Source organism: Mytilus edulis, unplaced genomic scaffold, assembly GCF_963676685.1.
Source record: "Mytilus edulis unplaced genomic scaffold, xbMytEdul2.2 SCAFFOLD_841, whole genome shotgun sequence".
Lineage (NCBI taxonomy): Eukaryota > Metazoa > Mollusca > Bivalvia > Mytilida > Mytilidae > Mytilus > Mytilus edulis.
This window is the reverse complement of record NW_027267035.1, coordinates 1,987-28,081: the sequence shown is the minus strand read 5'-3', so window position 1 is coordinate 28,081 and position 26,095 is coordinate 1,987. Positions and strand designations below refer to the sequence as shown.

The following is a 26,095-nucleotide window of genomic DNA, read 5'->3' as shown; positions in this document are numbered from 1 at the left end:
TTTATATTATTGATATCAGAACTATTACCCTTATGCCCGACAGGCTAATGTCTAATGAACATCTAAAACGTTCATTTAAAACATTTATTATACTTTTGGAATTTCGAATTTTAGGACAGAACAAGTGACCTTATAATAATTTCTCCGATGTCAATGTTTATATAACTTGGCTTTGTTTCCGAAAGATTAACTTCTTTTTCATTTATAACTGATTGATGAACTACTTATTTTATACGCATATAAATGTATTTTATTATATCAGAGACAAATTATTTAAACAAATATTCCATGTCAGATAAAACAGCAAATGATAAAAACACATCATAACACGCCTCTGTTTAGATATTGATACATAATTCCTTTCTCTTTTTTACACTTACATAAGTAATTATTCTTTGTCGCGATGATGACCTATAAGTTTTTATTTTATTTAAATGTTGCTAAGCAATGTTTCGTATATTGACGTACAAAGTTACTGACGGCAAATTAAATGCAGGAAATACCTCCAGTTTGAGCATACAGCTCTAATATACTACCATCTGGTTTAGTGTTTAGAAAAACATAAACCTGAATGCCATTGTAAAAATGTAAGTATATTTTCTTTCTGTAGCTATTTTGTTATTATGCTTTTCTACTTTATACTTTTAAGTTGATAAAGGGTCCAGTGTACTTAAAAGTAGAACTGCTTTCAAAATTAACACAATGTATACTTAGCATTTGCTAATAGCAAAAGACTACGGGGCGCCGAATGGGACTCTTGTGGTTTTGTACAAAATTCAATTCTGTCATAAAAAAATCATTTTTGTCTTACAAAACTATGTGCTACAGACTTGTTTTGTGAGAACTTCAATTTTGTGATGACAAAATTCATTTGTGTAGACAAAATTATTTTTGTCATGACAAAATTCATTTTTTTAGACAAAATTCATATTTGTCATGACAAAAGTCAATTTTGTCTAAAAGGTATGCAAATATAAACATATTTGCATACAAAATTGACTTTTGTTACCTGATATTGAAATTAAATCACAAAAGTCAATTGTGTGAGGTAAGATTCAATTTTGTGAGACAAAATTGACTTTTGTGAGACAAAATTAACTTTTGTGAGACAAAATTGACTTTTGTGAGACAAAATTGATTTTTGTGAGACAAAATTCAATTTTGTCAATTTTGTTGAGACAAAAGTCACATTTGTTAATTTTGTTGAGACAAAAGTCAATTCTGTCAATTTTGTTGAGACAAAAATCAATTTCGTTGAGACAAAAGTCAATTTTGTTAATTTTGTTGAGACAAAAGTCAATTTTGTTAATTTTGTTGAGACAAAAGTCAATTTTGTTGAGACAAAAGTCAATTTTGTTGAGACAAAAGTCAATTTTGTCAATTTTGTTGAGACAAAAGTCAATTTTGTGACGACAAAACTCAATTTTGTAACAACAAATTGACTTTTATGAGACAAAATTGACTTTCGTGAGACAAAATTGACTTTCGTGAGACAAAAATCAATTTTGTTGAGACAAAATCAAAAGTCAATTTTTGTCAGTTTTGTTGAGACAAAAGTCAATTTTGTCAATTTTGTTGAGACAAAAGTCAATTTTGTCAATTTTGTTGAGACAAAAGTCAATTTTGTCAATTTTGTTGAGACAAAATTCATTTTTGTCAATTTTGTGTAACAAAAGTCGATTTTGTATGCAAATTAGTTCACAGAAACTAAACTAAACTAATTTGAATACAAAATTGACTTTTGTCGCCCCAATTTTCAAATTAGGTAACAAAATTCAAGTCTGTGTAACAAAAATGAATTTTGTCATGACAAAAGTGACTTTTGTCCGCTGATAGATAATTTTGTATGACAAAATTTTAAATTTGTAGTATGATACAAATTTTGTTAAACTGAACTTATTTTTGTTGAACAAAAGTCACTTTTGTCCGTACAAAATTGAATTTTGAGTACAAAACCACAAGAGTCCCATTCGGCGCCCCGTAAAAGACAGTAGAATATTTTTCATAAATATGAATTAAGATAGCTCTAATTTTATATAAAAGGCGTGAAGTGTATTTACTGTGTCGGAAAGCGGTTGATTTAAAAGTAGAGACTTGTTTAAAGCACTTATTTAATGTTTTACAATCTTGAGATGTGTTTCTGGAATATGGCAGTTGTTATCAAAAAGTATCTTTTCTATGTATGTTGGTTTTGTTTTTGTTGCACTTGTTTCTCTCTTATAGTTGATGTGTTTCCCTTGGTTTTAGTCTGTAGCCTGGATTTGTTTTCTCTCAATCGATTTATGACTTTTGAAAACCGGTATACTTCTGTTACCTTTATTTATTCTGTACTTGGAAACTACTTTATTTCAAGTGACATTTTTTTTAAGCTTGATCATATAAGTTGCAGATATTAAAAGTGTGTTGACATTTGTGTACCATTAAATTGCTTGACATTTCTACTACTTTTGGAAAAGGGATCGATATTTCTGCAGTGACATTAAGGTAAATTCATGATATACCGCCATATTGGATTGTGCTATTGCAGTACACAGTCAGTCTAGCTATTTGCTCAAATCTGCAAATTTGTAGACAGATATGCAATTTCATTGATTAGACTTTTTATTTATATGAAGTAAACTTGCTGCTTTATTGCATTATCCAAAATATTTAAACAAATGCCAAAAAAAATTTCAACTAAGCCATTTAAGGGAAGTTAAATCTTTTAGTAAAACATTTATTCTGGACTCGTAGGGAAATTTTTAATTTTTACTTGAAGCAAGAAAACAAGTTTGGTGACACCATTTTTTTCTTTTTATTTTCTTAATACTTATTATAAAACCTATCTTCTCACAATTTATTTCAAAATTATATCACATAGATTTCTTTTTCTGCACAAACATGTGTTTTTTTCATGATAATTCTAAGCAAATTTAGGCAATTTTCAATGGCTCATAGCTTGACAAATAGCACGGTGACCCCTCCTTCTTGGAAAGAGCATAGTAAAATCTTCAATTTGGCAAAGTATAAGAAATATCTATCTCAGGAAACATATATCTATGGTCTCCCTTAACGAAATATTTCATATGTCTAATTCAGCCAATTCTCCCACAGTCTCTTCATGAGGGTCTCGCACGGTTTGTAATCCTTTGAATCATCTACATAACATCGCAATATTATTAGTTTCACAGTGTGCAATTGTCCTAATACGAGAATTTGGCTTCGCCTCACCCGATATGAATTTTATTGACCCGATAAATTCCGTATTAAGACAATTGAACACTGTGTAACGAATTTATCCTGATTTTGTTATAATACATATTATAATTTCAAATTCAATATTAGGACAATATCAACCAAATATATTTTAGATATTCAATCTAAAACTGCGAAAAATTAAAAATATCAGGACAATTAAGCAATTCAATGTTTTTTTTATTTTTATTATGTCAATGGTATAAGGGAGATAATTCCAATTGACGTAAACAAAAAATTGTCCTGAAATTTATTAGGACAATATCAGCCAATCAAATTGCGAGAAATTACTCTAAATCAGGATAAATTTGCATATTGAGATGTTGTGTAGATGATTCAAACGATATCAGTACAAATTGTATTACGTCAATTGGAATTATCTCCCTTATACCACAAGCTCGTGCAATATAAAAATCCTACTCGGGACAATGTTCCCCAATATTCATGCAATAACCCTATAGTATTATGGATAATAAATAGATAAGCCAAGTCTGATTTATCCAAATTTATCAATTTCCAAATATTAAATTAAACAAATTGCGATTTTTTTTTTAAAACGTACTCATCTTGATTTTTAGAAAATCTACTCCAGAATTCAGGTGACCATGATAGAATATTTTGCTGTTATCATTATCCTCTTGATACCGACTACAGGATGCAACGGGACTCTACTGTACCTTCTTCTCTGCAGGAATAATCTCAACACCATTCCAAACAAGTATATTGCATCTGTATTGAAAAGTCATCTTTTGTCAGGTTTGTTTGTTGGAGTAATTACAGCGGTCATCATATTGTCCGAATATGTATCACGAAATGCATTGTTTTGTTTTATGACTAACTTTACAGACCGAAGCCTCATAGCTGCTTCTACTTTTTCTATGGTTGGACTGTCGATAGATAGATGTAGATTTTATTGTGGTGAACAAAGCACAACAAACCAAGTCATTGTCAAGACTAAAAGAGCATTAGCCATAATCTGGATCGCAGCATTTGGATATGGACTTCTGTGTTTGATCCTCGGATTTACTATCATAGCTTTCGATCGAGTACATGGTATCTGTCAAGTAGAACATGACAACAGAATAATAGGCACTGGTATATTCCTGTTGGATTTCCTTGCTCTCGTCATTCTCCCAGCAGTTTTAATGACAATCCATTATTACAGAACAGTGAAGAAGCTTTGGTTTATGCCATATGCCTGTCTAGCACAACAACGTATTAAACGAAAATCTACAATAATGAATATGATAATCTCAGTAACGAACATGTTACTTTCGGCTCCCTTTTGTGGGTTCAAGATAGTCTTTATTGTTTTTCAGTCTGAAATAGATATTGAAACTGAAAATAAATATGTACAGTTTGCATCACTATTATTGACATGCGTCAGATGTTTAACAGTACCAGTAATATATTTATGCTTGTCTGAACAAACAAAGAATGAACTCAGGGTGAATAGATCGAACATAGTGGCACAGGAGCCAAAGGAACGAAGAATAACATTAGATATTGACGAAGACCATTACGTTACAAAAAGAGGTTCAATCTTTCAAATCGAGGAGAAGAGTTCTGCTGGTTTTAAAGAATAGCAAATAATATGAATATTTTACCTTACTACATAGTACCGTATCCATGAACTTATTGAATGCAAAAAACTGCATATATATTTACTTTTGTATATAGCGGTGGCTAGATTGTATTTTAATTTATCAACTGTTAATAACATTAACGGTTCAAATTTTACGACACCAGATGCGTATTTCGGACGATTTCGGTCTCTTCAGTGATGCTCGAACCCTAAATATTTGACAATCAAAAACCTAAAGCAATACAGTGGCGGATCCAGAACTTTTCCTAAGGGGGGGGGGGGGGCGCTGACTGACCTAACAGGGGGCCCGCTCCAGTCATGCTTCAATGATTCCCTATATAATCAACCAAATTTTTCCCACGAAAGGGGGAGGGGTCGCGACCCCCAGGCCCCATGGATCCGCCTATGCAATATTTGTAGAGCTGATAAAACAAAAATGACAAAAAGAAATAAGCCAACCCCGGACAAGAAATAAGAGCAATGCAATGCAAATAAGCATCTTGATTCAACAGATTTCTTATTTAATTAATAACATAAAATTTCAATAAAACTTCATCCGTAAGCTCTTGCCAGTTCCAAGGCACTTTCAAAATGGTTTAATACTCACATTTTTCATTTTAAGTTCAGCAAGAATTACAAGATAGAGCGATGATAACAAGGCGAAAACAAAACAAAAAATGAGTGCAATGACAACACCATGACAAAAAAATGGGAAAACGATAAAAAAAAAAAAAAAAAAAAAAAAAAAAAAAACATTTCAGAGAAAGTTAGAGGTCAAATCCACATCAAACTGTGGGGAACTCAAGTGTACGTAGTTCCTGCCCAACAAACTGTGGTGAACTCAAGTGTACGCAGTTCCTGCCCAACAAACTGTGGTGAACTCAAGTGTACGCAGTTCCTGCCCAACAAACTGTGGTGAACTCAAGTGTACGTAGTTCCTGCCCAACAAACGTCAGCGTCGCGCTGCTAATGCAATTTAAAAATGGGTTGAGTTCGATGATGTCAAATTCTATCTGATTAAGAGTGCAAAACAGTTAAATTCTGGCCTGCGATAGGCAAATTGATTATTACAGGTTACAGACGCATAGTGTTTGATAATATAAAATTTTCGTGGTTCGGTACTGATACATCCCGTCAATGTGTTGTTTGTATTATCTTTCATTTTTGCCAGTGTGTTTTGTACGTTTGACTTTTTTGTTTCTTTGTTACATATGACGTGGCTCTGTTTAAACATACCGCAAATATGTTATTGTTTTATTATAATGCCATTATGTTATTGTTCTATTATAATTTGACTTTGAACGATAAAATTATTTTATATCTCTTCCTGTGTACCATTCAGTCACAGGACTTCAAATATTTCAATCCTTTAAAGGTTGATTTAAAATACATATATAAGTTAACAATGAATTTGGTTGTTAAATTTGATAGATGCTTTGTGCTTCTTTATTAAATATTTGTTTCTTTTTGTTCTAATTGAGATTGTGACACGGTGATGACTGTTGTACCCCTATTTTGACATTTATTCACGCATCGTTTTTGATACGACTGCCATACAACTGAGAGGTTTAGCGCTATAAAACCAGGTTCAATCCATCATTTGCACCAAGTCAGGAATATGACAGTTGTTGTCCATTCGTTGGATTTATTTTATCATTTGATTTTGCCATTTGAGTAGGGAATTTCCGATTTGAATTTTCCTTAGAGTTCATTATTTTTTGTGATTTTACATTAATAGAACTAAATGTCATCAAACCTTACTTTCTAAAGAACCACACTAATCCTAAAAACAAAAGCACATCGAAAGATATCATCAAAATGCTGTAATAATTGATCGACAACTTTTTTTGGTAGATTGGTATTTCCGGAGACAGTAAGAATTCCGGATACTAGTTGCGCAATACTACTGCCCAATTTTTGTGTTTACTCAATGAAGTAGAATCCATGCAGAATATTCTCTTAGTTAATAAGAACTAGAGGCTCTAAAGAGCCTGTGTCGCTCATGTGAATATTAAACAAAAGACGCAGATGGATTCATGACAAATTGTGTTTTGGTGATGGTGATGTGTTTGTACATCTTACTTTACTGAACATTCTTGCTGCTTACAATTATCTCTATCTATAATGAACTTGGCCCAGTAGTTTCAGTGGAAAATGTTAGTAAAAATTTACAAATTTTATGAAAATTGTTAAAAATTGACCATAAAGGACAATAACTCCTTAGGGGGTTAATTGACCATTTGGTCATGTTGACTTATTTTTAGGTCTTACTTTGCTGTACATTATTGCTGTTTACAGTTTATCTCTAAATATAATGATTTTCAAGATAATAACAAAAAATGGCAAAATGTCCTTAAAATTACCAATTCAGGGACAGCAACCTAACAATGGGTTGTCTGATCCATCTGAAAATTTCAGGGCAGATAGATCTTGACCTGATAAACAGTTTAACCACAGTCAGGTTTGCTCTAAATGCTTTGGTTTTTGAGTTATAAACCAATAACTGCATTTTACCCCTATGTTCTATTTTTAGCCCTGGCGGCCATCTTGGTTGTATGGCCGCGTCACCGGACACATTTTTAAAACTACATATAAAGGGCAATAACTCCTAAAGGGGTTAACTGATCATTTCGGTCGTGTGACTTATTTGTAAATCTTACTTTGCTGAACATTATTGCTGTTTACAGTTTATCTCTATCTATAATAATATTCAAGATAATAACCAAAAACAGCAAAATTTCCTTAAAATTACAAATTCTGGGGCATCAACCCAACAACAGATTGTCCGATTCATCTGAAAATTTCAGGGAAGATAGAACATTGACCTGACAAACAATTTTGCCCAATGTCAGATTTGCTCTAAATGCTTTGGTTTTTGAGTTATAAGCCAAAAACTGCATTTTACCCCCATTTTTTCTATTTTTAGCCATGGCGGCCATCTTGGTTGGTTGGCCAGGTCAGCGGACACTTCAGAGGAGAAGATTTTTGTAAAAGTTAACGACGACGGACAACGACGACGGCGGACGACGACGGACGCCAAGTGATGAGAAAAGGCATCTTGCAAAGTTCTTAAATTCCCTTTTATATAAATTGATGATGTTCAATTCCTCAATGTCCGACATTTAAATTAGTGCTTACATCTTACATATTACAATGAACTTAACAATATTATCAAAAGTAAAATGTCTGTTTCATATTTTATATTGACCTAGATCATGAACGACTTTACACTAGAATCTATTACCATAAAAATGTGATGTTTTCCACTTTCTATTTCCCAACAGTAACATCTGTAGTTTTACCAACAACAACAATGATAATAATACCAATAACAATACTATATATACTTTAAGAAATACTCAAACACATATACATGTGTAACAAGAGGTAAAATATACAATCATATACTAATATTGTAAACAGGGTATAATTGAATATAAATACAATATTCTAACTATTTTGTTATTGAACCTCCTAATTTTAATATTGTTTCCTATTCCTATTCTCGATTTTGACATTTTGATTGTGAATGCGAACAGCGGGTGATACATACTCTTACTGTGTCATTAATTCAGTCTCGCTCCTTTTTGAGTACAGGCGAGGAAAATAAATGGACCAATAATAAAATTGCAATCTGTATACTAGTAAAAATAATTCTAACTAAAGGGAATTCCAGCAACCTGTGTGTTATTCAGCGAATACAGACCAAACCATTTTAATTGACTTCCTGTTAAGACTATAAGCTCTTGAAACTGAGGTAGGTATAGAAAACAAGACAAATATGACATTGACCCGCCTGAAGAACATGTTGATTTCTTCTTCCCAATTGAACAATAGGGCTAGTATATCAAGTTTGTGGCACAAGTAGATATTAGACCAAAAGACTTTATATTAACAGCAATTACTATTAGAAAATGACAAATATAAACATTGAGGTGATTCAAACTTTTTCATTAAGATTTCACACCTCAGCCTCAGCTTACAGAGGTTAAAAAAGAATCTGAGTACGTTTAAAGTTTTAAATCGTTTGAAAATAATAAACGACATTAAACATGAAGCCAAACTGCTGAATTCCATATTTTTTCCTGAACTGACATGAAAGCTTTAAAAATACCTTCGAAACTGGAACCACGTAATGGACTCTACTACGGTGCCGGATTTTGTTGTTATCCTGGATAGGTACTCATTTTGATTTGGTTATTATAACAAACTGATGACTGCTGTGTCCCTATTTTTGACATTTTGACCTATTATGTCTGCGGTTTTTTTCACACATTGTCAATATAATGGAATTTTATGTGACTGCTATAAAAGTAAGAGCTTTAGCTATAAAATCAGGTTTAATCCACTATTCTCTACCTAAGCAAAAACTTATATGAAGGTTGTTTTCAGTTCGTTTGATGTGTTTGAGCTTTGATTTTGTCATTTGATAAGGGACCATCAAATTTAAGTTTTCCCTCGAGTTCAGTATTTTTGTTGTATTATTTTCCCCTTTGTCATATGAACCCTGCCAGAAGGATATCTACATGGAACAATCAATCTATTGACAACATGTAATAAACATATCACTTCAAATAACTTAATCTAAAAAAGTTAACAATGATTAATGAAACATGAAAATGAGGTCAAGGTTAGATGAGCCCTGTCAATACCAACCATTTTATAAATCAAATTTATATTCTAATTCGTCATCTCAAACATATATAAAGTATTTATAAAATAAAAACAAACACTTTTTTTCATAGGAATAGCTCGCCAGCATGTGCAGCTTACTGTTATATTTTATTAAATCAAAATATTGAGTCCCTACCCTTACGGAAAAAATCAGCCTCCTGCAAATAGTTGCTGCAGGTCTGCTGCGAACTTACTGCAGACTTGCAGCGAACACAGAGTCTGTGTTTGCAGCGCGTTTGCTGCAAATACGCTGCAGGTCTGCTGCAAACAATTTACCATGCAAATGAGTGTTTGCTGCAGACCTGCTGCAAACATTTATATGCAAATTAGTGTTTGCGGCAGACCTGCTGCAAACATTTTTATGCAAATTAATCTTTCTTCTTCGTGTTTGCAGCAGACCTGCTGCGTGTTTGCTGCAGACCTGCTGCAAACATTTTTATGCAAATTAATCTTTCTCCTGCCTGTTTGCAGCAAACTTGCAGGAACTACATAAATGATTATACAATATTAACCAATTAAGTCATGTTGTGTATACACATCACGTTATCTTTATTACACAGTAAATTCTGAAAAGTTTGGTTACATACATACAATAATTCGAATAATTTATCATTTGCATAATTATCATAGCAAAGGTTTATTCCTTCAAAAAATAATTTAAAGATTTCTTGTTGTTCAAGTAATTAAGTGCTAAAATGAATTGCATGCATATCTAAAATACGAAAAAAAGGTTTATTTAAAATTTATTTTGTGCATATATATACTGCTTTTTAATTTTTATTTTGTGCATATATACTGCTTTTTAATTTTTGAATTATAACAACATAATATTTTAAAATAAGTTATTATCTCCAAACGTTCTTGAGTGTACTGTATAGTTGTTACATGTTTGAAAATGTTTTTCAAAACTTCATGCAGGTATTTATTTAGGGGACGAATTTCATATATTTACACGTCTATGAAGAATCAATACTTACAACAAATGTCTTTGAAAACTTTTCTTTTAATTTCCAACCTAGAATACTCCCTGAATACTAATACATTGTATGACAACATGACTCAAACACCTTGAACATTTTCAAATTTCAAATCTGTATCTTCCAGGAAGTTACCAATGGGCATGCTCATTCGTTTTATGTAATTCTTGCAATGCTCTTGCAAACATATAGAATTGTCAAAGATTCCTGCAATCTAGCTGCGAACATCCCTTAAATTCTAGAGTTTCCTGCAATCTTACTGCCAACATAAAAGTTTCTGCAAACTTGCCGCAAGCTTGCAGCAAAAAGCTGCAATGTTTGCAGGAGGTTCGCAGCTAGCTGCAAACTTCTGCAAACATTATTCAAAGGGTTCCTGCAAGCTTTTTGTTTGCAGCAGACCTGCAGCAAGTATGCTGCAGACCTGCTGCAAACATTTCAGTTCTGTAAGGGTATGTCATGATATCGACAACACAGCTGAGTAGTACACGACCGCCTACAAAATAGAAAACAAAATCAGAAATCATATATACATATAAATCTTAATAATCAAACAATATCCTACTGATATTATAAATATCTATCTATCTATGCATGAGAGCATTTCAAATATTCAAGCATCTAAATCCAAGGGGGGGGGGGGGGGGGGGTCTTTACCTAAACTAAGCTGCCTTACTGAACGGTATACGACCTTCGAATGACAATATATCTTAAATTACTTAAACAAGACAACTATTCAAACTTTAAATATCCCGTGCTATTTACATAACAAATATCATACTCAATATATTTACACAATGTGACAAATATTGACCAATCCGAAATATCATATGTTTAAAACACCAACCGGTTAACTATGCGGACACACACGTGATTGTTTACATAATAGAAAACACGTGTATGCTCAACTTTAACAGGGGCGTAGCTAGAAAGAAACGATCTGCAAGCAACTACCGCCGAGCGAAGCGAGGCGAAGCGAGGCGAAATATTTTTTGGACCCTTTTATTTTCATTTTTTGGTCATATGACGGTTAAAAGAGGAGCTACATGTAGTGATGTAAATAGGACTTATAAACAATTCATGAATGCAAAACTATTTAAAAATCTTGACTTCTGAATATAGTAAAGTATGGTTAATTGAATATGCAAGCAACAAATTTTTGTGATACAGAATTTACTTAAAATTGTCCAAAATCAGCTCTTCGGGTCTTAGCAGAAATGAACGTCTCTTTTACTTTGTCAATATTCACACTGAAATCCCCGATGAATATAATGCAGTAATGCTAGCGATGATAACCTAGCTGTAGTTGATCATGGTTAATCATACATATGTTTTCAACAGATGTAGTACACTGAACGATCTCTCCGCGTTGCACTCGTGTTCGCCATCGAGCGAACTCCCGATTGAATTTGACAAATCATATGCCAGTCCAGTTTCGTATGTCTCAAACAATGGAGCAATTTGTTCGTTTGTTGTATTACCGACCTCTCGAGGAAGCAGATAATGCGCAAAGACGCGATTGTCTGATGATATCAGACGCGACTCCATTTCCTTTATCATGTGGTCTACGCAAAATATAATGAGACTTTCCAATACTGTTTTGGCGTGTTTGCTGGGAGGATTGGCTCTGGAAGTCTGTCGAACACATCGCCTCGGCATATTTTCAACGATATCGAAGGGTACTGATAATTCTAATGTCAATTGGTACATCGAATTCCAAACAGTTAAACCGTACTCTGTAGATAACAAATTCAAATCTTGTAATAGAAGATGAAAGTTACTGTTAATCTTTTCATCTCCAATAAAACTTTAATTTTTAAACCAAATGCCGCTATTTAATGACATTCCATCATTTAAGAAAGCGATTAAATATATGTGTTTCCTTTCAACATTTAATTTATAAATTTTTATTTTGCCATTTTTTATTTTTTTTGCATATCGAATTGATGTGCACGCAACTGCGTGTTGGCGTATAGGGAGCTACGCGCCTGTTTAATAAATACATATAGTAAAGCAATTAAATGAGTCTTATTTTGGTTGAGGTGTGGATTAATTTTGATTTTATTTTATGAGTTCTGTAATCCTTGATGTGATTAAATGAGATAAAACTGAGCAAACACAAACTGTAGTCTTTAAAGTTCGGTTCTATCATTACAAATGTATAATGAAACAACCAAACTAATATTTTATTTTGTGAATAATTTTGTAAATTAAAAAATTCAAGCTTCATATTCATTCTTCCCTTCAAATGAAAGAAGGAGGGTGTGGTATTTGATTAGATATCTAAAAAGATGATTTTCTTTATATAACCATATAGCATACACATTATGAAGCTAGACTCCAGTAAATGTGAATCTCAAGGCCAACAACACATTTCTTTGATTTTGTTTACCTTTACATGATCCACTCACATTTTGAGTGCTACATCCACATCTTTTACATGATCCACTCACATTTTGAGTGCTACATCCACATCTTTTACATGATCCACTCACATTTTGAGTGCTATATCCACATCTTTTACATGATCCACTCACATTTTGAGTGCTACATCCACATCTTTTACATGATCCACTCACATTTTGAGTGCTACATCCACATGATCCACTCACATTTTGAGTGCTACATCTTGCAGTAGATTTGATTTCCTCGAATATATTCCTTAAGTGTGCTTGGAATCATATCTTTTTTGCAGATTAATAGTGCATTCCTGACAAGACTTTCTTTTACAGAGCACTCTTCGATCGTTCACTCCATCATATTAGTTTTTAGTTGGTTTTTAGAAATTTAAACTAAAAACACATAAAATATCAAATTCCATCAGCCTTTATACTTTTACTCATCTACAACAAATTTTAAAATCAAAAGAAAAATCAACACTCACTGCAGGTTGATATTATTAGTTGAATTAGGACTGCATCCAAACTATCAAAAGGTTCAAAACACACTGCAATCTCCTTTAATCCCGAAAATATGACAACAAAATAAAGTTACCTATTATAATTAAAACTTGCTGAGAAACTGATCTTATTTTTAAGACTTAGTCAAATTTATCATAAACTCTTGAATATGAGGGCAGGTCAATTGAGCCCCGTCAGATTAACATTAACCACAAGAAATCATTCTATACACCAACTGTAGTTGACCAATTGCTTATACTATTTCAAGATAAATTGACAAATCATTGAAACTTAATGTTAATTACTGAACCATTAACTACAGTTAATATATACTATAATGAAACTATACACCAAATATAGTTGTCCTATCACTTATAATAAATGAAATCAATCAGTTGATGCAAAAAACTTTTTGTTATCAAGTCATTAAACCATGAATATAAGCTCTATAATAATAAGTATATGCCACATCCAACCAAAAACTTCTGTTTTTAAATATATGCCATACACCTCATCAACCTTCAGAATTTTAAGGCTTATTCAAAAGCTTTTGCCATGAGAATGCAGTCAGATAAGCATCCCTATGTCTTGCATTCTGCTACATTCCATACACAAGTACTAGTATGACAAAAAAAATAGTTAGCTTTTTTAATAAAACTGGCTTTATCAAATAAATCAGTAAAAATACATCAATAAATATCACAAGTTAGTAATCATGTATATAAATAATGTAAAACATTTATAAATACAACCTATATAATATACTTCAATTAAGCAAAACTTGTACATCCAGAATCTAGTTATAACAATAAATGACACACTATACTTATGCTTTGTTTACATTAATGATATATTGGTTCTTTAAAGTAATTCACAAATGAAAAACAAGTCCTCCTGGATAACAAAGTAAATTTTACATTAAACATTGAACAACGTGTGTCTCCAATAAGAGAGAAAGTTTTTATATCTATTTGTTCATATACTCTTTTGCAAAGGTTAAACAGGAACGTAGGTGGCATCAATGCCACTAAATCACATTCAATTAAAATATGTCTTAGCAATCATTTTCTAGAGTTTGAAAAAAATTGGAGTCAAGTGACAGCCATATATGAAAACATCAAACAAATCAAGTAAGGTATTTCCTATTTTCTTGTATTATTGCCAATTAAAACAAAATGTGATATTTAAAACACTTTTTAAACCCACAATTAAAACAAAATGTGATATTTAAAAAACTTTTTAAACACACAATTATTTAAGAAAAAAATGTATGTTGGCATTGTTTTTGTTGCAATGTTCCTGTTATTCCTAAGGCTTTGATTTCCATTTACATGTTATAGTTGATGTCTTTTCCTTGGTTTTAGTTTGTAACCTGGATTTGTTTTCTCAGAATTGATTATGACTTTTGAAAGCCGCTATACTGCTGTTGCCTTATCGGAGTTGTGCAAATATCTTACTTGTCCAGCAACTTCTCAAAGATGAAAACATGATTTCATTACTGCCCACTTTGACACCCAATCAGAAGTAAACTAGGATCTTTATGAATGGTTTAAAATTCAAAATCATGACATTTTTTTAATATATACATGTATTCTTAAATTCTGTCTATTTTTGTTCTTACCTGAACTTGTAAATCATTAAAAAGAATCCATTCTCACAGTTACAACATTTTCCAGGAATGTTATCTGTTTCAGTTGATCATGTACTGACATTTACTGCTTACTTTTCATTTAATAAATGGTTTTGTACAAAATGTAAATGTAACAAAGTATCAAATATTCTAAAATATACAACAAATAATAATACCTCCTTTTTGAGTACATTTTACATATTAATCATATGGCACTTTTATGATTGATTTTACAAAATACAAAAATGAATCTTGCTGTATAAAACTTTCCATTTATATCTTCTGTTTTTAACTATTATCTAACAATAGACCACTTTCGAGTTCATCCGTCACCGGAAAAAACTCGTCAATTATACGCGCCTTTATCGCCGTCATTTGTGCGTTTAGGGGCGTCGTCACTTCCTTCCAATGTTGAGCGAGTGGTTATAAAACTATAATTCTATATTGTACGAATTATTCGGCAAAATGAATTCTCAAAATTGACAATCAACACTGCTGTCATTAGGGAATTGTCAGTAAGTACCTACAGAGCAACAATTATTTCTAGTTTATCCTGCACAAAGACGATCACTTAGACGCTTGATGAACGTAAATAGTGCAGGGATACAGGCGAGCCCCTCTATCTGGTAAATGACGTCATAAAGGCGTGCATAATTGACGAGTTTTTGCCGGTGACGGATGAACTCGAAAGTGGTCTATTGTCATGGCAGATAATAACAAAACAGTTGGATTTCTTATAAAAAAAATATAATGATTTAAAAAAAGTTGCAGATGCTTCCTGAAATATTTGTGAAACATAACTTTCAAATAATAATTGTACAAAGTTATGCACAGACATACATATTTGTTGATTGCAATTTCTCACTAATAAATCATTAAAAAAAATGTAATTGCAGTAGTTTAATTGTGTGCAGTCTGTTTTAGCACCTATAAATTGACGTATTTGTTCAGTTTTCAAGTCTTTCAATTATTCCAGCTTGACCATCCAAACGAACATAATCTCCTAAAAAAAAGACGATCACAGATATATATATTTAAAACTATCATATGGATACTGTATCACAAACCAGGTTAATTTCTATTTTAATTTAGGTAAAAGTATAACCACATCAAATTTTGATTTTTGTTTTTTATAAATTCCTGATTTTTTGTATATTTCTAAATGTTCCTTTTGAATTAAGTCAGTTTTGTTATTTTGAAAGGGTTAAGTGTTTTAAAAAAATTACAAAACAACAACAACACCAACAAATAATTTATTAGAGTCTCAACTCTTTAAAACATTTGATATAAAACACAATATAATATTAACAGATCAATTTATAAATAAGCCACTCTAAAAAGAGTTATGAGAGACTGTAAAACACCCATTAAAATACAAACAAAATTGTATTGATTGGTTTTCAATTCTCAAAAGGGTTTAGCGACAATTCAAACTACATGTAAAAACAATGATTTACATATTTAAATCTATGACATGAAATCAAATATTTATTTCAAGATCAATCACAAAATTTTGTTATCTGACTTTTTAATTGTACGGTCACAATTAAACTAGATTAAACGAAATAAATAACTGTATAAAATTACCTGATTGGAACATATTAGTTGCATTAGGTACATTTACTATGCATGGTAAACCAAATTCGCGGGCTACAACTGCTCCTAGAAGTAGATAATTACATTGAAATGTAGTTATTACCTGGAATTACATATTTAACTAGCAATACCAACTGTGAATCTTTAATTTTAATTATAATATATAAATGTGTATCTTCTATAGCAATTGATCATAATGTAAGGTGAGGTTATAACTGCTTTACTAGAATTAAACATATTATCGGTAATTGGTATATTGTCCCTTTGATCATACTGCCTAATATTATACAAATATAGCCTTTGTATGAGGTCGATACAAGGAGATATTGACCTGAAAGAAGTATATTGACTGAGGACGAAGTCTGAGGTCGACATACTTCTTTGGGTCGATATATCCTGTATTGGCCTCATACAAAGGCTATATTTGTTATATTATTAATTTCTGACCATGTTTGTATCAAAATCATCATTTAGGTTTGTTGGAACTTTATAGGTATTACATTGTCTCCTTGACAATAACAACATATTAGTTGTTATTTCATTTACTTTTTTTTGACATCTTATGTATTTGAAGATTTTTTTTTCGTCACAAAATCGATCACAGATATCATTTGTTTCAAAACGTTAAACAATATCCAGAAATTCATTACATGACATCACAAAGTATATCGGTTTTCAGATATTCTAAAAATAACCGTGCAATATGCTTTTTGCCGGTCAATATGCTTTTTGCTATCCGCCGTTTTCTCTCTACCTTCCAAAATATAGTTTAACATGTGAATATCTCTAAACGAATCAAATTTGTTAAAATATACGAATTAATAATATTTTCGAGTATAAGCGTACTGGCTGTATCACTGAAAATATTAAGCAATACATTGTGTGGCGTCATAATTACAGATAAACAGGATAATAGGTAGTTTCGTTTTTGATACTGACTATATCATGTGGAATATCTTAACTTGCCCGTAACCAGCTCGTCTAAATATTCCACATGATATAATCAGTATCAAAAACGAAACTACCTATTATTTTGTATGTATCCCTTTCATTAATAGAAGTTATTTCACTAAACAGCTGGTATTAACATCATGTCATTTGTTTTTTATCTACAGAAAACAAACCATGTGACACAAGTCCACCAATTTCTGTTACCAGTCCTGAGATAAGTGGGAAATATGGGGACCAACCAATGTCTGTATATAACACTATCAGTATATCACCGGCCTGTAAAGCAAAAAGTCTAAATTGATTATGATGATTTAAACTTAGCTTTTGCTAATTTGATTTTATAAAAGATAGTTTGTCATCATTAACAAAGCAAACATATATTAAATGCTTTTCAAAAAGCATAGAAACTCGATAAGTTCAGAGAGTCTTAAAGTTGCATAGTTTCAAGGAATAAATTTAGATGGAGCAAAATTCAAAGATTCATTTTTAGATGAAGCCTAATTCAGGACATGTTTTAGATGTAGCATAATTCCAAGATTCATTTTAGATGACTTTAAAGCTAAAGTAAATTGAATGCACTTTATAATTAAAAAGAAATTCAAAGATTTATGGCATATGCATTAGACAATATATAGATAACACATAGCTGAGAGGGTGATAGAGCAGATTGTTACCCCAAGAAAACATTGTCGACTGCGGCCATCAAAATATGGCATTTTAACGTGAAGTATAATAATATACAATTACTGTCTTTTGATGAGGTAAATGTGTAGTTTTATTGACTTTTGAAAAACTGATATTCACTGAGGCCAACGGCCGAAGTGAATATCAGTTTTTCAAAAGTCAATTAAACCACATACTTACCGAAACAAAAGACAGTAATTGTTTTATTCCATATTCCGAGAGAAATGTATGTAATGGCAATTATTAACCAAAACCAATTGTACATCAATCGTTTTTTTACCAAAATAGTGCAGGTAAAAGCATGGGACGTTATGCGCGGTGAATATCCCTTTTCTGCAGGTGAATATGCTTATTTATTCAAAATCCCATTCATATAGAAAAACCTACTAAAGTTTTATTAATATGGAATAATAAAGGTTATTTCTGATGGTTAAATTCCAACACTGTCACAATATGACAAAGTGTCAAATTTAATGGTGAATAACCATACCTAACAAAGTGTTTCCTGTAACAAAATAAGGAGATGTGGTATTATTGAAAATTGTAACCATCCTCATAGAATTCAGTGTTTCCCATTATAATATTGGAATTAGACTACTGTAAATTCAGAAATTATTGCGAGGCTTTTATTATTACGAAAAATGCGACGAGTTGTAAACAAATTTATTTGAACTTGCATTTTGAAATATTTTATATAAACTAAACAGGATTTTTCTCAAAATCGTAAAAATTAGAATCGCATTTAAGTCTAAAATGACAAAATCACAATAATAAATACACGCAATAATTTCTGAATTTACAGTATTCAGTAGTAGCCTGACTATACCTGGATGTCATCAGCTTCAGGAAGACTTTTCACAACTCTACACACACCAGTGATTATACCATGACATACAGGCATGCCTACAAAGAAATAATTATTTGAAATATGATTTGTAATTTCAAAATAAAAATGTTCATATTCAATATAAAATTGTGTCCTTCTACACAAGAAAAAGATAAAAAAAAAAGTTAAAAAAAATTAAAAACAAATAAATAAAAGAATGTTTCTTTGAATCAAAGATAGAAATGTTGATGTCCCTTCAATGTCTTTCACAATGGTAGGTACAGCAAAATAAGCCTTCTAAATACCATTATTTCATTATAACATATTGAAAAAAATATCCACCAAGTTTAATTATCAAACATTTCTCAGTATTTATAGGTAGAAGTAGTCTCCAGTTTGACTTTTCGTGAGGACCCATTTCTTATAAAACTTTGCCCATTTCTTTCCTTAAATGCTATTTCTACATTAAGTAAAACTTCTGCGCAGTCAGTTTTATAGGCTGTGAACTATAGTGTCAGACCTAAACTGAATTTCATAAAAATTGTCTCATTGGCAATGATACCAAATCTTCCTATTCCTATATGCAAGTACTATAAAAATATCTATGGAAAGAGTTAGTATTTGTTTTAATTCAAATAATAAAAGAATGTTATTCCCTACAAAATTTTTTAACATTCACAATATATCACCTTTAAGAGAAAATGTTGCTGTTCTTTGAGCAGATAGATCTTCTTTTGTCATCTGAAATTATCAAGGACTGTCTTAATACAAGAAAACTTAAGGTAGATAGGGTGTCTTCCTCCATCTTGGATTTGAAAATAGCAGAAAACAAGGTCTAGATCTTTAATAGAATGTGCAAATTTTGAGAGGAGTAGGTAATTCATGTGTAAGAACTTTCATTTCAATATAGAAAATGACATGTTTTATCATATTTATGGTTGTATTTTACAAAACACAGTTAAACTTTTATTTAATTAAATTTTTCACAACTTTGCCACATAAGGGGAGTCAACTCAAATGCAAGGGCAGATAATTCAGATTAAGGAACTTTTACAATAGAATGTGTTAGGAATTTACCTACTTTATTATGTAGCAAGAAAACGGGTCCGATGAACCCATTTTTTTTTCCTAACTGAAAGCATACTATTAAAGCTATCTTCTCATATGTTGTCTCAAAGTTCTATGGTGTAGTTTACGCTTTATTGCAGAAAATTGGGTTTTCCATGCATAATCTATACAAAATCTGTCAATTTTGAACACTGTGGCCCATTCTTTTTTTTCTTCTTTTTTTTTAAATGCTTGATATAAACTACATTTTGGGAAATTATTAAAAAATTCTATGGATTATAATTTAGACACCCTATCTACCTTAACACTAAAATAGTTATATACAGGAGTAGGTACAGAATTTCAGGGTACTATTCAGCTCCTTATCATTGGGTTCATAATTGTGTTTCAATTGACGCAAAATTGTGTGAGAATTAAAAAGAGAATGATCTTCATTTCACTTTACAATATACCAAAATTGAGCAAGAAAAAAACAAAAAGGTTTTGGTAAAAGCTGACAAATATTTCTTGATATGGCCTAAATTTAGCTTGTTTAAGCATAGGAATCATATAAAACAAATTCAAAACAGTAAATATTTCAGTCAGATATTTTATAACGACATAATGTTAAAATATTTATGGTCAAATCATGCGCAATATGTTTGCAGTCTAACTTATGGCTTACCACTAATGGTTTTCATGATTACTATCATTAAAGGGCAATTACACTCTATAAGGAGTCATTCACTGTTTTCATTCATATAAGTATTTTTGTAGATCTTAAAGACATTTGACAGCTTCTTTTCCAAGGAAGAAAAAGTATTTATTGAGATGAGGCAGATGAAAAATAATTATTACCAACTCAGTTCATTACTACAGGAAAAATGCCAATCCTTTCATTTACAAATTTAGAATTAAAGATTGCTCAAGACCATATGCATAAATCTTAAAAAGCAAAGGAAAATTACTTTCTTTTATCTAAAGTAGAGTAAAATATTCAAGAAAACTCAAAACAAACATGATCTTATAACACAGAAAGATGAATAGACTAACAGAGTGACAGGTTGATATCATAAAATTGAGAAAGGAAATGGTGAATATGTCAAAGCGACAACCACCCGACCATAGAGCAAACAACAGCCGAAGGCAACCAATGGGTCTTCAATGTAGCGAGAATTCCCGCACCCGTAGGTGTCCTTCAGCTGGCCCCTAAAATATGCATAATAGTACAGTGATAATGGACGTCATACTAAACTCCGAATTATACACAAGAAACTAAAATTTAAAATCATACAAGACTAACAAAGGCCAGAGGCTCCTGACTTGGGACAGGCGCAAAATTGCGGCGGGGTTAAACATGTTTATGAGATCTCAACCCTCCCCCTATACCTCTAGCCAATGTAGAAAAGTAAAAGAATAACAATACGCACATTAAAATTCAGTTCAAGAGAAGTCCGAGTCTGATGTCAAAAGATGTAACAAAAGAAAATAAATAAAATGACAATAATACATAAATAACAACAGACTACTAGCAGTTAACTGACATGCCAGCTCCAGACCTCAATTAAACTGATTGAAAGATTATGTCTTCATCATATGAATATCAGGTACAATCCCTCCCGTTAGGGGTTTAGTATCATACTATCATAAAATATATGAGAAGAACATAACCCGTGTCATGCCAACAACTGTTTTTTTTAGAAATAAATGTGTTTAGTTCCGATGCAAAGACCCTATCAGTGAATCAATGTTAAAGCCAAAATATGCAATCTTTAATGACCTGACAACAGTATCGTAACTATATCCCCTTTTAATAAGTCTATTTAAAGGTTTTGTTAGTTTCTGAGGAGAATACTGACATTTTTGTGCTTTATAAAGAATATTTCCATAAAATTTTGGATGTGAAATACCTGAACGTATAAGATGTCTGCATGTTGAGTTATATTTACGAATTATCTCCTTATACCGGTGATAAAATTTAGTAAATGTTTTGACCAGTTTGTGATATCGAAAACCCTGGTGTAATAATTTTTCAGTAATACATAAATTTCTCTCGCTAAAATCTAATACATTGTTACATACACGAGCGAATCGTACAAGTTGAGATATATAAACACCATAAGATGGTGACAAGGGAACGTCACCATCTAAAAATGGATAATTAACAATAGGAAATGAAAAATCATCTCTTTTATCATAAATTTTTGTATTAAGCTTCCCGTTTATGATATAGATATCAAGATCGAGGAAAGGGCAGTGGTCATTGTTATCATTAGCTTTATTTAAAGTAAGTTCTACAGGATAAATTTCTTTAGTATACATACTGAAGTCGTCATTATTTAGAGCCAATATATCATCCAAATATCTAAAAGTATTGTTAAATTTTTGTATCAAATGTTGTTTTGATGGGTCTTTGCTAATTTTAGTCATAAATTGTAACTCATAACAATACAAAAACAGGTCCGCAATAAGTGGTGCACAGTTAGTCCCCATTGGAATTCCAATAACTTGACGATATACGGAATCTCCAAAGCGAACAAAAATGTTATCAAGTAAAAATTCAAGTGCATAAATAGTATCAAAGCATGTCCAATTGACATAGTTCTTTTGTTTATTGCTACTAAAAAATGATCTAAAAGAGTTTGAACATATGTACTCGCATTCCGACTTTTTAAATGCCCAGTTAATTAGGGATGTGAATTTTTTCTTAATAAGAATATGAGGCAAAGTGGTATATAGGGTAGAAAAATCAAAACTTTGAACAGATTCAAAATCACCAATATATGCATGCAATTTATCAAGTACTTCCAACGAGTTTTTGACACTCCAAAAGTAATTAATTCCACTATTTTCAAAGGCCTTATTTGAACAATTTATTATCAGGTTTTTTATTGTACCAAGTGTACTAGTAAGTAAAACAGACAATTTAGTAGTTGAACAATGGCTGGAAGATGAAATAAATCTATATTTGTAAGGTTTTTTGTGCAGCTTCGGAAGCCAGTACATAGTTGGGACTTTCATTGTGTTTGGTTCTGCTTGTAAAGAAGTAGCTAAAAGTTTATGTTTGTTACAGATGTCGTTTTCTGAAAATGAAGTCAGTTGGTAAATAATGTTGGTGAATTCGTGATTTCCTTTTGCAGAACCTCTATATAAAATTTACGTCAAACAATAATGATATTATTCGCAGCTTTATCAGCCGGGACAAAAACAAATTCCTTGGCTAGTTCTGTCAGTTTATTTTTGATACGCGAAATAGGGTTTTTATAGTTTTTGTTGAGGGTAAAATGTTCTTTAAAATGTTGTATTCGAATATCAACTATCTTCCTTACTGAATTAAAAAAAGAGTCCAAAGATTTTTTGTCAGCTTTTTCCCATACATGTAAAAGGTTTGGCAAAGGCTTATACAATTACTACTTTTTTTCTTCTTTTTTTTTTCAATTTTTCCTTTATAATATTAAATTGGGAATGTGTCAACAATCAAAAAACATAAATCCTCTTTGTCAATTCATAAGTATTGGGAGTTTAGAATAAAAAGTAAAAAGTCTTTTTAATGCCTGCACTCATTTTTTTTTTTTTTTTTGCATAAATAAGGCTGTTAGTTTTCTCCTTTGAATTGTTTTACATTGTCTTATCAGGGCCTTTTATAGCTGACTATGCGGTATGGGCTTTGCTCATTGTTGAAGGCCGTAAGGTGACCTATAGTTGTTAATGTCTGTGTCATTTTGGTCTTTTGTGGATAGTTGTCTCATTGACAATCATACCACATCTTCTTTTTTATACTTAAAGTCATAAGGGATTACTAAACTACAGTCATGCCAATTCATGCTAATTAAAGTAAGGAACTGCACAGAAATATGTATATAGGAAATTGTGATTAGAACCCATGTTGAAGGTGGTAAAAAATGAAATAACCAAAACTGTGATTAGCTCTTATATCTTTTTTTCTTATCATTTTCTAAACCTTTTTAATAAACAACTGAGTGAAGGAATGGGAAGATAAATCTACAATTTAACTTTACCTGAGTTTGAATCTACAAATAGTACAAAGATAAGAAAACACGTCTTGCTAAAATATTAAGAATAAAGGAGTTTTGTGTAAACAATATTTTATCGTGAAATATAGAAGTACATTTTATATACAAAGTCACAAAATGGATTCAAAAACAAGCAAAGAATTTCAACTGTGATTTGCATATAAGCATTGCATCTTAAAGTCTACAAATTCTTAGAGAGACTTGAACAGTATTGGACTTCAGTCTATATAAAACATAAAACATTCATTTTATAATGTAATAGAGTATCATGGCATGATGCTGACTGTATACCTATGTCATGGCAACAGAACCTGTTTTACGATTTATTTATTTATAGTTTTAGGGGAGGAAAGATTGAAACCATGGATGGTCTAGATCTGAAGGTTAATGCATCTAACAATTGTTATAATAAAAGATGTGTATATTTATTATAATTTGCCTTAAGGATGTACTTAGGTGAGGTTTTGGCATTTGTGTCAAATATTCGGACTTCTTGGTGTTTTTCCATACAATACAAGATAAAATATTTTGTCCCATAACACCCATTTATTTTTTCATACAAGATTCAATAGCTCATAAAAGGTCATTTCCCAAAATTATAGCAGATTGTTGATTTTATTTCTTTTGATTTGAGACCCAAATAGTACCAATACAAATATAAGGTAAAAGTCTGAGTCAGCCTTTTCCCACCATATTTCAAATATCAAATATCTCGAAAAGGAGGTTCATGACCTATCAATATTTTTTGGCTTATTTTGATTCTTAACCAATGTTCTTTTGACTTATAGTATCAATTTTAAATTCTTGATTTTTTTAATTTCACAAACCCTCACCTTAGTACATCCTTAAAATTTGTAGGAATGTACAAAAATATGCATGTATCTACTGTAAATTTAGATATTATTTCTTGCATTTATTATTGCAATTTTGTCAATTTAGCCTAAAATGTGCCTTCAATATTTGCGATATTGAGCAAAATCCTGTTAAATACATATTTCAAAATGTAGGTTTAAATTATTACAATTATAAACCTGCATTTTTTGCAATAATAAAAAATGTCGCAATAATTTCTGAATTTACGGCATTATTATGATAAAATATTTTCAATATTTCAATGAATTTCCTATTATTTAATTAATGTTCAGTACTTACAGGAACAGGTTTTCCTACATTCATTTTGAGAAACCTGAGCTCCATCTGTGTGGGAAACAACTTTTTTCTCCTTATAGATCTGTAATAATAACACAAGTATCAGTAATATAACTTTAGATTGTGAGGACATCAGCTTTATGAACTGAAGCAATATCAGCTTTGCTCCAAGGTCACTACACAAATGTTTGGTTTAATGTTATATAAAGGAAATTTCTGATTTTCACATACTATTTAAATAATAAAGCAAGGAATAAGACAGATAAAAATATATTACAGTACTTCAGGAAGACTTTGTTTATTGATTTATATTGCTCTTAGGAAGAAATTTGAATTTATCATTACTTTTTAATTCAACTAATGGCTTTGATATGTTTTGAACATCCATTAATATTCTTTACTTAGTCATTACAGTAAGGAGAAGGTAGTTGGGGAAGTTCCTCACTTTACATACTTACTTATAAATGAGTTTAGGAGATCTGGTTTCTATTAGTTTCCGAATTTCTGTATGAGTCAAAAAGAACAATAACTCCTTCTCTGGAAGTCTTCCCTAAAATGAAAACACAAAATAAAATATTGTATGTGATGTCTGTTTCCTATTACAACTTATCGTATGCATTATTTTTTGTTTATTTCATGCACAAATGAAGCCATTGGTTTTCTCTTTGAATTCTTTTACATTTTTTTATGCTGGGGCTTTTATTGCTTACTATACACATGGGTTCTGATCATAGTTAAAGGCTGTGCTGTGACCTAGTATTATGCATCTCATCACCCATTGATCTCTAACGGTTATTATTCGTCTCATTGG

At 31.3% G+C, this 26,095-nt stretch overlaps 1 protein-coding gene across 1 annotated transcript; it reads right to left on the bottom strand.

The window, feature by feature from the left end:
* Nucleotides 1-15,700: 15,700 nt before the first annotated feature.
* On the bottom strand, nucleotides 15,701-25,834 carry LOC139504783 (rifampicin phosphotransferase-like; the record flags this gene model as incomplete). Its single annotated transcript, XM_071294751.1, has 7 exons — nucleotides 15,701-16,000; nucleotides 16,585-16,659; nucleotides 17,718-17,820; nucleotides 19,055-19,131; nucleotides 19,744-19,795; nucleotides 25,288-25,366; nucleotides 25,743-25,834. Coding segments are annotated over 7 exons (534 nt in total), but the record flags the coding sequence as incomplete, so codon positions are not given.
* Between the last annotated feature and the right edge of the window lie 261 nt (nucleotides 25,835-26,095).